Genomic DNA, 12,520 nt, shown 5'->3' with positions numbered 1-12,520 from the left:
TATGGGGTGGGGATACTGCTGCTGAAATATGGGGGACTTGTCTAAATTTTTTTTTATATTGTACGCAGAGTTGGGTGGTCACTTCACTCAGAATGCTAACTGCACATGGATGGAGCTGAGATCAAATTTCATGTTCCAGGGTCTAAAATCTCCCAAAAGTACTTTTGAGACTCAAGTGACAAGGGTTTTTTGGTTTCTGCTTTGCCAGAAATTAGCTGTGTAACCTTGGGCATGTTGTTTCCATTCTCTGGGCCTCAGTTTTCTAACCTAGGACATAAGTTTTAGACTAGGTTTTCTCTGTGGTCTCTTCATCTCTGGCTTTCTATGTTGGAAGATATAACTCTCTGAGTGGAAACAAGTGGATGAAGAAGACATTCGTGCATTCAGCAAATGTTTATTAAGCATCTGCTAAGTGGTAGGCACTGTGCTGGGCTTGGGGGAGAAAGCAGTGAATAAATACAGGTGTGGTTTCTGCCCTTTTAGCTCTACAGTCTAGTGCAGGAAACAAAGAAGAAAAAAATTATTATACAGTTTAATAACTATTCTAAGAGGGGCAAATACAGGGTCCTGGGGGAGAAGAATATTATCTAGAATAATTCTGAAGCAAGAACCAGAAAAAAACCTTCTAGGGGAGGTAGAATTTGAGTTTTGAGATGGGAGCTCAGGAAGAATAGCAGCAGATGGATAGTTCTTAAGGCAAAAATACTTGATGGTTATGAGAACTATGGTAGGCTCTGTTTAGCTGGAGAGTACAGAGTGAGAAGGAATTAGTGAAATCTGAGGTTAGAAAGACCAAAGGACACCAGATTAGCAAGGCATTATATGGCATTTGCCATAAAGGCAGTAGGGAGATATGGAAGGCCTTTAAGTAGAGGAGTTATATAATTCAGGCTTCAGCTGCAAAAATTAAATCACTCTAGTTATTTTCAGTAGAAAGAGTCCTAATACAGAATATCAGGTGCTTCTAAAATTGGTGTAAGGGCTGGAGGGACAACCTTTAGGCTAGGCCCCCAGGAATAACTCCCAGGATACCAGGGGAACTGTTTTCTGTGCCACAAGCAGGAAAGTGAGGCATCAGGGACTTTGGAAACACACCACCTTATCTGAAGCCTAGGAATCAAGAATCTGCCACTGCCTTAACTATTGAGTAGAGTATCATTATGACTTCTAGATACTCACTAGCAAATAATAATAATAATTAATAATAATAATATAGAATAAAATAAAATCATCCCATTCTATGGTTCCTCAAATACACAAAGCCAGTGACCAGACACTGGGGCCTTCGGGAAAGTAACATGGCTGCAGAAAACCCTAAAATCTCCATCACTATGCTTGCCAACAGAAGCAGCAGAAATATGGCTTCTGCGTCATTACCTCCTTCCAAATATTGTGTGTACGCATATGATTACCAGAAATAAATCACATCTAGAACACTGGATGCAAAGGAGCCTGAGAAGTGACAGGCTGTTGTAAATTTTTGGTTTTGAGATTTTCAGCAATATAGGAGGGCAAGCTGGAAGGAGGGTGGCATGGATCCTGAGCAACCAATCTATAGTATCTACCATAGGATTGATAGGAGCAGAAGTGCTTTTGAGACAGATAATTTGGGCAAGAGAGTAGAGGCTGAATTGGGGAGAGAGAGCAGCACAAGAGACCAAGTAATAGAGGGTAATGGAATCAAAGATGATGAGGAGCTGATTAAAAATACTGGTAGCAGGGAGACAGAGGAAGGACACATGAAAGAGAGTTTAAGGAGGAAGAGAATTACCATGACTTAGAGGACTGGGTGGCTGGAAGCAAGATGAATGAGAAGAAAGACTTATGGATATCTCCTAGGGTTTTTGCAAGGAGACATTCCTACAAGAGAGGGAACTCAGGGGAAAGAGGAAGGTGGCATGGATAGGAAGATGGTTTCAATTTTAAGCTAGAGGTTCTTGTGACATATTCAGGAGGAGATATCTGTAAGGCAGTTGGAAATTCATCTCTGAAATTCAAGAGAACTACCTGGAACTCATCAGCAGAGAATTGTAAGGTGTACGCAGGCAAGGATTTTGTTCCCCCTAGTGTTCAGTAACTTTATTGAAAGGAGGTGCATCAGTGTGTAATGTAGTTGGTAGTTCAAGCTTTGGGAATGGTTGGGTCCACCATTCAGTGCAAGTGTGGAATGAAGATAAAGGGACTGAGATTAGAAGAACCCTGAGAAATCATGGCCTTAAATGATTGAATGAAGAAGAACCCAGACAGGAAGTAAAGACTGTATAACCAGACAGGTCATGTGGATGATGTCACCAAGGCAAAGAGAGCATTTCAGGAAGGAGAAAGGCATCAGTGGAATCAAGAATGAGAGAAGTCAGGGAAAAGAAAGATGAAATATTGGCCATACCATTTAGTAACAACTTGGTCATTTGTTTATATTCACAAAAGGTTCTCGTTTCCTATGAAATGATGGGAGTGAAAGCCAGGCTGCAGTGGATTAAAGGGTCAATAGACAATGAAGTGGAGATAGGATATAATTGCACTTTCAAGGCCAAAAGGAACAAGAAACAGTAGCTTTGGCAAGGATACGGAGAAAGAGAAAACCTCTTGCACTGTTGGTAGGAATGCAAGCTTTTGCAACCACTATGGAAAACAGTATGGAGAGTCCTCAGAAAGTTAAAAATAGAACTACCCTATGATCCAGCAATTGCACTACCAGGTATTTGCCCAAAGGATACAAAAATACTAATTCAAAAGGATACATGCACCACAATGTTTATAACAGCTTTATCTACAATAGCCAAATAATGGAAATAGCTCAAGTGGCCATTGATTGATGAATGGATAAAGAAGATGTGGTATATATACACAGCCATTACTCAGCCGTAATAAAGAAGGAAATACTGTCATTTGCAATGGATGGAGTTAGAGACTATAATGTGTTAAGCAAAATGAGTCAGTTAGAGAAAGACAAAAACCATATAATTTCACTCATAAGTGGAATTTAAGAAACAAAACAAATTAGCAAAGGGAAAGAGAGGGAGGGGCAAACCAAGAAACAGACCCTTAGCTATGGAGAATAAACTCAGGGTCACCAGAGGGGCTACCTGTGGGAGGATGGGTTAAATAGGTGATGGGGATTAAGGAGTATACTTGTTGTGATGAGCACTGGGTGACATATGGAAGTGTTGAGTCACTATATTGTACACCTAAAACTAATACTACACTATATGTTAAATTATATGCAAACAATGAATTATGGAACATTGCATCAAAAACTAATGATGTATTACTGTATGGTGACTAACATAACATAATAAAAAATAAAATAAATATAAAAAATAAAGTTAAAAAATAAATAACGAATTCAAATAAAAACTTAAAAAAAAAACAAGGATAAATATTCTAGTTGCTTACATTATGGTACTGTGCTGATCACTAGTATCTGTCTCAACATAACCTAGCAGAGTAGCTTTTAAACTATTTTGGCATTACTTGCCAAAAGAAATAAATTTTACAGGGTGCCTGGGTGGCTCCATTTGTTGAGCATCTGACTGGTTCAGGTCATGATCTCAGGGTCCTGGGACTGAGCTCCATGTCAAGCTCCATGCTCAGTGGAGAGTCTACTTCTCCCTCTCCCTTTGACCTTCCCCCAACCTGTGCTGTCTCTCTCTCTTCAATAAATAAAATCTTTAAAAAATAAATTTTACATCACAATTAACACATTTATATTTATATATAAATGAAACAAAAGCTTGATTAAACCATAATTATATGGACATTTCATATAAATGGAATCATACAAAAGCCTTTTTTGTCTGGCTTTTTCACTTGGCATAATATTTTCAAAGTTCATCTATACTGTTGCAGTAACAGTACTCCATTCCTTTTTATGGTGGAATAATATTTCATGGTATGGATATATCACATTTTGTTTATCCATTCATCAGTTGATGGACATTTGAGTTTTTTCCATCATTTGGCTATTATGAATGTTCATGTACAAGACTTTATGTGGACATTTTTCCCCATTTTTCTTAGGTATATACACAGCAGTGGAATTGTTGGGTCAAATAGTAACCCTATGTTTAACTTTTTGAGGAACTATCAGACTGTTTTCCAAAGTGGCTTCAACCATTTTTACCAGCAGTGTTATGAAGGTTCCACATCTAGCTTTTCTATTATAACCATTCTTGGGGTATCTTATTACAAATACTGCTGTAGTAAATATCCTGCATTTGCATTTCCTGCATTTGACTTACATTCTCCTGATGGCTAATATGATGAACATCTTTCCATGTGCTTATTGACTATTTCTTTGGAAAAAAAATGTTATTCAGAACATTTGCCAATTTTTTATTTGGGTTATTCTTTGTATAATTGACTTATGAGAGCTCTTTATATATTCTAGGTACAAGTTTCTTATCAGAGATATAACTTCTAAACGTTTTCTTCCATCCTGTGTGTTTGATAGTATCATTGGAAGCATGAAAGGTTTTAATCTTAATGACATCCAATTTATCTATTTTGTTGTTGTTTGTGTTTTTCATGTCATATCTAAGAAACCATTGCCAAATTCGAGGTCACAAAAATTATCCCTATTGCCCCCATTTTGTTAAAATTGCCATAATATCATTATAACATCTTACCAAGTAATAGTGATTCCTATTATCATCAAGTGTCCAACCTGTTCAAATTTCCAGTTGTTTCACAGTTATCACAAATTTGTGTTTACAGATGCACGCACGTGCATATGCACACGTGCGCGCGCGCACACACACACACACATACACACGTTCCACCTAAGTCAAAATTTTTCCTTCCTATTTCTTTGTTAAAAATCCAGGTTGTTGGCCCTGTAGTTGTTTTGTTTTTGTTTTTGTTTTTTAGTCTTTACCTCCACATTGCAATTTAATATGTTTTTCTGTCCTCTGTGTGTTCTATAAATTCATTATTGATCTAGAAGCTTGATCTGATTCAGGGTTTATATAGTTTGTTTTGGCATGAGTCATTCATAGGTAGTGTTGTAAGCCCAAACCTTTGAAGTGGGAACTTCTTTAGGTTTTATTCTATTTTGTATGGCTATGGGCCATATTGTTTATGACTTTCATTCATTCAGAATTTCCAGTCATTTATTTAAGATAAGTGACTGTTCTAGCCTCAACGATTTCTAGAGAATAAACAGCAATTCTCATTCCTTTTAGAGTCTATAGTATTCTAGGAGTTCCAGAACTTAGCTTGTCCTATTCCTGGCTAATCTAGTTTCTACCCCCTTCCATCAGTATATGTCTGCTCACTCTTACAGTCCTAGGGTGTAAGAGGAAGAAGGGCTTAGAGGTTTACTGAAATTGCATGTATTTTTTCTGAGATGAAGTTTCAGAGGTTTCACTGAATTTTCAGGTAGGTCTAAGTCCTCATGTGACAGAAAGGAGATGGAGGCCAGGAGAGGGGAAAGGAGTTGCCTAAAAGTCATAAAGCAAGCTTAAAATAGGGCTGGGAGTAAATCTGAAACCTTCCCACCCAAGGCTTTTCCCTAGTTCCAGACATAGAATCAGGAACATTGAGCAGGGCAGTGATTACAAACATATTGCAAGTTCTGTAGAGGCTTTTCAACTGCAAACTTGGCGTCTTTTCATAATACCCAGCTTGCTGGAAGAGTGCATTCATGTCTAAAGAAACCATAAACAGGAAAGAAAATTGACCTGCAAGTGCAGGGATATCAGAGAAGGCCAAACAGAATTGGATTTTGGATAATTTGTAGTGTGTCCTTGTGGGTCTGTCAACAGCAGTGTTTATTTATTTATTTATTTATTTATTTTTGAATGTGTATAGCTAATTATGAGTTGCCTGTAAATACTTGGGCGTGGCCAAAGATACCTTTGCTATCTCCCCGGCCTAGACTCCAAAATAAGAGGATGCCAAGGCATGCCTCCTTCCCACCCACCCATCCTTTTTTCTGTTCCTTTTCCCTCTTCTTCAACCTTTTTTTCCCCTTCTTTTCCTTCACCCTCCTCTTTCTTCAACTTATTCCTATTTCTTCTCCTTCCCATCTTTCTTTCTCTTTCCCTATTAGTCTTCCCTTTTATCCTCCTTCCCTCCCTCCCGGCCACGCCCTCTCCTTTCCTCCCACTTCTGTGTGCACCTTCCCCCTTCCTCTCCCTACGTCCTCCTCAACCCACCCCCAACAAGCTCTCCACTCCCACGCCAGAACCGGCGGCCATTGGCTCGCGCTAGTGGGGGGGTTGGGGGAAGGGAAGGATTGGGCCCTCCGATAGGTTGCCGGGGCGAGCACACCAGCTGAAGTCCCGCCCCACCCAGCGAGTAAACGCACGGCTGCAGCATTTGCTATTGGCCGAGGGGACTGTCAACAGCTCCGGCAGCTCCTCACGCAGGCGCCCACAGTCGTTAGGTGAATAAAAACACCGCCTACGGGCTTGGGGGGTGGGGAGAGGAGAGGGAGACAGCCAGCAAGGCAGGATTTAAATGAAAGGCTGGAAGCCGGGAGCCCCGCGGAGAAAGCAAGCAAGCAGGCTAGAAAAACGAGGAAACTAGGAAAGCGAGCGACCTAGAGGGAGTAGGGGAGACCGCGACTGACCTGTAGCCAGGCAGGTGGACAGACGCACGCCCGGACAGACAATCGAGCAGGCGCAGGAGAACCTCGCACTGGTTCCTCCCGCCTTTCCCTTGAAAAGCCAGGATTTTGCCTTTTGCTTGGCGCCCGAGAGAGAATGCTGGACTCTGCCGACTTCAGCGCGAGCTAAGATTTCTCAGCTAGGGAAGAAAAATCAGATTAATCCTGAGAAGGGGGAAAGCAATCTCCCCTGTCCCCATCCTCCCCCCCCCCCATACCAAACTCGGGCGCCAAATCCAGCCCTTCCCCAACCATCCGACTTCCTCTCCCTTCTAGCATGGTGGCTGTATGGACAGTCTGACAGAACAGAGACTGACATCTCCCAATCTGCCGGCCCCCCACTTGGAACACTACAGTGTTCTGCATTGCACCATGACCCTGGATGTGCAAACTGTAGTTGTTTTTGCCGTGATTGTAGTCCTCCTGCTTGTCAATGTCATACTCATGTTTTTCCTGGGAACGCGCTGAATGGAGTCCAGCTTCCTGAGCTGTTGCGAACTCTCGCTTTGATTTCATCCCGAGAACCACCGAGAATAAAAAAGAGACAGACAGATAGAGACAGGGAAAGAGAGAGAAAGCAAGCTTTCTTACTCAGGGGGGAAAACGTTTTGAGCTTCAACATGGCCTCGCTGTGATATGTATGACGTTGGTATATTATCTCTCCCTAAATCTTTTGTCATGTCTTGTCTTTTAAATATGCCTGTGAATGTAGTTGCTTATTGCTTGAGTAAAATAGTTGATAAAGAAATGTATTCTATTTAAGTGTGCGTGTGTGTGTGCATTCTCCATCTATGTGGCGTTCACGGAGCAAGATCTGCGTCCTTAAACAGTGGCTTTGCTGTGTGTGGTGTTTTTGTTTTTCAGTTCATTTTCTTGAAAACTACCTATAATTTCCGTCAAGGAATTTTAGTCAAAAATTATCTCATGCCATCAGGAGTGAATTTGGTTTTGTTTATGGACAAGGATGGTTGTGGGAAGAGCGTGATGGATTTTTGACATCTTAGGAAAGACAGTCCTGCACTGGATGTTAAGAGGGAATAAAAATGAAACAAGGACTGAATTCAGGGAAAATGATTCTTTAGTTTCTAATGATAAGTAAGAATTTGAGAAGTGATATGGTGGGGTGCGTTGAGCTGGCAGTTGGTGACTGTGTCCTTTGACTCAATTAGCTGTCTAGGGTTTAGTTCATAGTTTCCAATTTGGAAATAAGCCATCTTTAAAACATTTCTTAAAGCATTAAATGTCAGTTTCTTTGGAATTATGGACTGAGGCATTAAAGTCTTCTTTGATGTTTATGAATTGGCAAGAAGAGATATTGACAAGAGCTGTTTCGGTTCATTTTTCCAAAGAAGATTGTACACCTGGATTTGAGTTTGTGGATTTTCTCTGTGTCCTCAGAAAAAAACAACAAAAGCCAGCTCTTTACCCGCCTTGGGAATAATGGTACTTGTATATGCCTCTTTTGAATAATCTTATTTGCAATGATGTTCTTGAACTACGTTTTTAAATAGAACTTTCTAGTGCTAATGATAAAGTGGTGGGTTTTGTTTGCTTTCTTGTTCTTTAAAGATCAGAGGTCTCTAATTGAAGGATTTCCATAACAAAATGAAAGTATGTATCATGCTACATTAAGAGTTTTGAGCACCCCCCCAAAAAAAAAAGTCTGCGTGGAATGGGCTGAGAGCTGGGGAAAACGAGCTAGAAGCAACATTCAATTTTGACATATATTTGCATTTCTGTATCAGATGGTAGTAGTGGTGATTGCTGTCATTATTGCTATATTTTTATATTTTTCTTTCTGCTGAAAAAGCTTTTGGAAAAGCCAGGAAATGGTCTCTGATGCCGATGTACAGGATACTTATTTTCCCCCTACCTCCTCCCACTGATTGGCAGGTATTCCATTCTATGTTTACCTGACTTGAAATAGCGCTGTTTCTGGCCCATGTAGCAATGAATCAGGGTGCATACAGTCTACATGCATGTTCCCCCTACACCCGAGGGGATGGCTGCTCACGTGTGATGTACAAATCTGGCATTGTGCTGTCAAGTTCCATGTCTTATTGTTCAATCTCTTTGGAAATGATTATGAAGGGAAAGGGGCTGTGTAGGGGGCACTTGAAATTGTCCTGATCTCAGAACCCAGAGAATATTATTTAATGGCGTCAGAAGAGGTTTTGAGCCTCAGGGTGTGTGCACTTGGCTCCGTGTGGGTAAAAGGCTTTTTAAAACAAATATTATTAATATTATTCTGTTGGTACCATAGTATAAGCATGATCTTGGAAGTTTGCTTATTCTTGGGAATCTGGGAAGATTCTTACTTACTCTCTGGTTCCTTTGTTGGGAGGGGGCTGGATTGAACTGAACTTGTTTCTTTGCAAAGAAAATCTTGTGATTCCTCTTGCCCCACAACATACTCTTAGCTCCAGTGGTATTATCTAAAATAAGGTTATGTTTTGGCTGGGCACTTTGTTTTGAGACACGTTGGACAGGAAAATCTCTAGGCTGGGTAGCTACAGGCTTGGGTTCTCTCTGTTGAGAGATTATTTGACCTTGGGCATTTTTTTTTCCTTCTCAGTGTGTTTGGGCTTCCCTGTAACATTGGCATTTGGGGAAGATTGGACTAGGTGGCCTCCAAGTTATTGCATTCGGTGATTTTGGGTGCCCAGAGGCGCTTGAAATCAGAAGGGGATGAACTGGAAAGACAAGTGAAAAGGAAAATGAAATATTTATCAATGGATGATGGGGTGGGGTTGGAAATACCTGGTTGCTGGTATCTGGAAAAACTTGAGAATTTTTACCTAGCTGTATGGGAAGAAAACTGGACTATAGCAATGGAATGCTTTTTGCTCCCCCCCCCTTTAAGGTGAGAAGGGTTCTCTAAAGCTAGTCTTTGAGCCAGGTTTGTGGCAAAGTGGTGTCATGAAATGCCACAACCTTCATCTCTGGGTGCCTGACAGACCCTTGGCAGAGAGCCTTTGTGAATGTATGTGTGTAGGGTGTGTGGCAGTATGTTTGTGGGTGTGTATGCACACTCTTCTGTGTATATAGAGGGAAGAGGGTGCACACTCTTGAAAGTGGGTGGGGGTTGGTTGTGCTAGGAATGAGGAAAAATAGCAGGGCATGCATTGAGTGTTCCGTAGTTCTGAATGGCCTCCTTGTGCTAGGGCCTGTAAGGATTTGACCGGTGCCAGATTGGATGGGTATTTCCCCTACACTCCTCCAACCCCCCTACCCCACAGCCCCTTAGGCTAAAGGAGTCGCTTGACTGAGCCCTTCCATCAGTAATTTAGCTGGCAAAATGGGTAAGCATTTTTCAAATTAACTTATCTCTAGGCAAATAAGGAGATGTTGCTAGCCAGATGGCAGGCCACCCAAGAGCAGCTAAAAGGGAGTTTGGGAAGTAGAGAACCAAAGTTGGCAGTATGACTTTTTACTTCTGTGAATCCTAAAGGTTTGGCATTTCTCCTTCAGACTTGTGAGGATATGCAAAAAGAGAAGAGTGGGAGAAAATGAAAAATGCAGCCCAGAGGAGTGGAATCCTCTGCATTTGACTTTTTATTCTTCCCTCTTCTGCCTCTTCTCCCTCTTCCATTTACTCTCCCCTCTGATACAGCCTCCTCTACCCTGCCCCCATTCCTGCTCTAAGTGGGTGGTTGGTGGGAGAAAGAGGAGTAGGAAGAGAAGAGGGGTTTTTATCTCTGATTGTCCCAGCTTTTTCCAACTAAGTTTCTCGCTTCCTTACCTCTTCTCTGACCTTTTTGGGTAGAGGATAAGCTTTTGCTCTTAGAAAGGACAAAATTCCAGCTCAGAAATTTTCCCTCCCAGCTCCCCACCAGGGGATTCAAGAGCAGCCTGTTACCAGTATCCTAGCAACCTTCTGCATCACTCAGCTCCTGCTGAGCTCTGGAGCCCACCCTTTAAAGGTCCAGGCACAAAGGGCTCTAGGGAAAGGTAGCTGGAGCCCAGAAGGACTTGGAGGGATGCTTTTGGGGGCGGGGGTTGGTGAACGAAGAAGAAGCAAGATCCTCATTGCCTGCAAATGCCTAGAAAACACATCCAGAGAAGGTATATTAGCCTCATTAACCATACTAGCCTCATTCCAGTCATTGGGACTGTTTATTGGAAGGCTGCTGGGTTCAAATTCTTTTCTCCTTTCTTCCAAATGCCTTCTTAAGATTAACTGAGTCATTTCACAATCTAGTTTTAGTGCAAGGAAGTCTGTAGATCCTGAAAAATATTTTTTTTCACCCTGACTTTTGGCTGAGGCAGAGAGGAGGTGAAGGGATAGTATGGTGGGAACAAACTGAGCAGTGCTTTTCCCCTATTGAGACAGCCCCTATCTGTCAGAACCTGTAACATCTACTTGTGTAATGTGCCCCAGTTTTGTCTGTTGCTTAGGGAACTCTGCTCAGGCTGGCTGCTGTATGGAATTTAGGGGATTTTGTTTCTATGTCATCGGTTTCTGAGTAGTTTCCAAATGGGAAGGCTGGGCAAATTAGGAAGGCCATTTTGATTGTGGGCCTGGTGAACAGGTTGGGCTTGGCCTTGGCTGATTCTCTCATTCACCACTGTGTGTAATTAAGTATTGAGAGCTTCGAGATCCCAGTGAGCCTGTGGGTAAGGTAATTAACCCTGTGGTGAGGCTTAGATTGAGAATACTTGGCTATGATCAAAAGGCACAGTCTTACAGTTGCAGTCTTACAGTTGCAGTAACTTACAGTTACATGGGCCAAAGCATGTCCCCCTAGCCTTTGTCTGTTATCTTGGCCTCTTCTCCCTTTGGCATGTGGAGTGTTTGCTCTGGACAAGGACATAATTGGGAATTGAACCTGTTCGCCCAAAATAACGCTTCCTTAGAAGATCTCACACTAAACTTCTGGATCCAGCCCCAGTAGCTTTGCCCCCTAAATGATATGGAGGTGAGGGATTTTATACTTTCTGGCTTTTATTTCTAGTTCTGCAACTTGTTTTAGGCCAACTGAGGCTCTGGCTTTCTAAGAATCCTTGATCAAAGTTTAGCTCTTCTGATATCTGCCCAGAGTGTCTTCTGTCATTAGGTGGGTCTAGCTCTCAAGAACATTTAGTTAAGCATGCTTTACCTTGGCATCAAAGTACAAAGTGGAAAAGCTATGAAGGGGAAGTGCCTAGAGGATAGAGAAGACTTAGGTACAATCCAGTAATGACAGTGCTAGTAATCCCTTGTCAGTGCATGGATCTGTAGAATTTACAAAGCAATTTCACATCTTTTCTAATTTTGTGTATCACATCACCTTTGTGAAGTGGGTAGGGATGATTGTTATACCCTGTTTTACAGATGAGGTAAGTAAAGGTCAGAGATATTAGTGCCATGGACATAGGTCTGCCTTTCAAATGGAGAGTGGGGAGAGTCAGAGTTGATCATCCCCAACTAGTGTGAAGCTGAATGAGGTCAGGTGGAGAGGTAGGATTGTGAGTCATTCCTGAAGTCATACTATCTCCCTCAGCTTACTCATATTTTTCGTGCTTTTTCATATTTTTCATTTTTATAGCAATTTTACACAGAATTTCTCATTCAATAAAATGACTGTTTATCTTAAATATACATCAGAAAATTTCTTTTAGTCTTATGAAAACTCAGTATTTGGAAACTTTAAGGAGAAAGCAATGTGAATTGGTGAAGCCTAAAATACAGAACGTTTTGAAGGAGCTGCAGTTTTCATCCAATTGTCTTTCCTTTCAAAATACTCTTATTTTTCTATATTTCTTTATAAATGTGTTGCCCAGAACTGATTATACTACTATGCTACTCTAGGTGCTACTTGATCAGGATTAAGTACAAAGGGACTTTGATCTCTCTGTGAAATATCTAATAATGTTGCCTTCTACTGGTTCTCAATTCTCTCTGAACATTCAGATCAGTTGGGGAGTTTT

At 41.3% G+C, this 12,520-nt stretch overlaps 1 protein-coding gene across 7 annotated transcripts in view; it reads left to right on the top strand.

The window, feature by feature from the left end:
• Nucleotides 1-12,520, top strand: part of ARHGEF9 (Cdc42 guanine nucleotide exchange factor 9) — a 180,060-nt gene that overhangs the window by 28,437 nt on the left and 139,103 nt on the right. For 2 of the 7 annotated variants that reach the window (XM_032848752.1, XM_032848747.1), the window contains exon 1: nucleotides 6,433-7,259. The exons of 3 other annotated variants lie outside the window; for them this stretch is intronic. In XM_032848752.1, the coding sequence (XP_032704643.1) occupies nucleotides 7,251-7,259 (9 nt within the window). In that variant the 5' untranslated portion in view covers nucleotides 6,433-7,250. Of the gene's footprint in view, nucleotides 1-6,432; nucleotides 7,260-12,520 lie in introns of those variants that run through there. 2 more of the 7 variants (XM_032848749.1, XM_032848748.1) reach the window with 2 other exon arrangements.

The sequence above is a fragment of the Lontra canadensis genome, unplaced genomic scaffold (assembly GCF_010015895.1).
Source record: "Lontra canadensis isolate GAN:19392208 unplaced genomic scaffold, GSC_riverotter_1.0 scaffold207, whole genome shotgun sequence".
NCBI classification, from domain to species: domain Eukaryota; kingdom Metazoa; phylum Chordata; class Mammalia; order Carnivora; family Mustelidae; genus Lontra; species Lontra canadensis.
The sequence above is the reverse complement of the archived record's forward strand: the minus strand, read 5'-3'. Positions and strand labels throughout refer to the sequence as shown.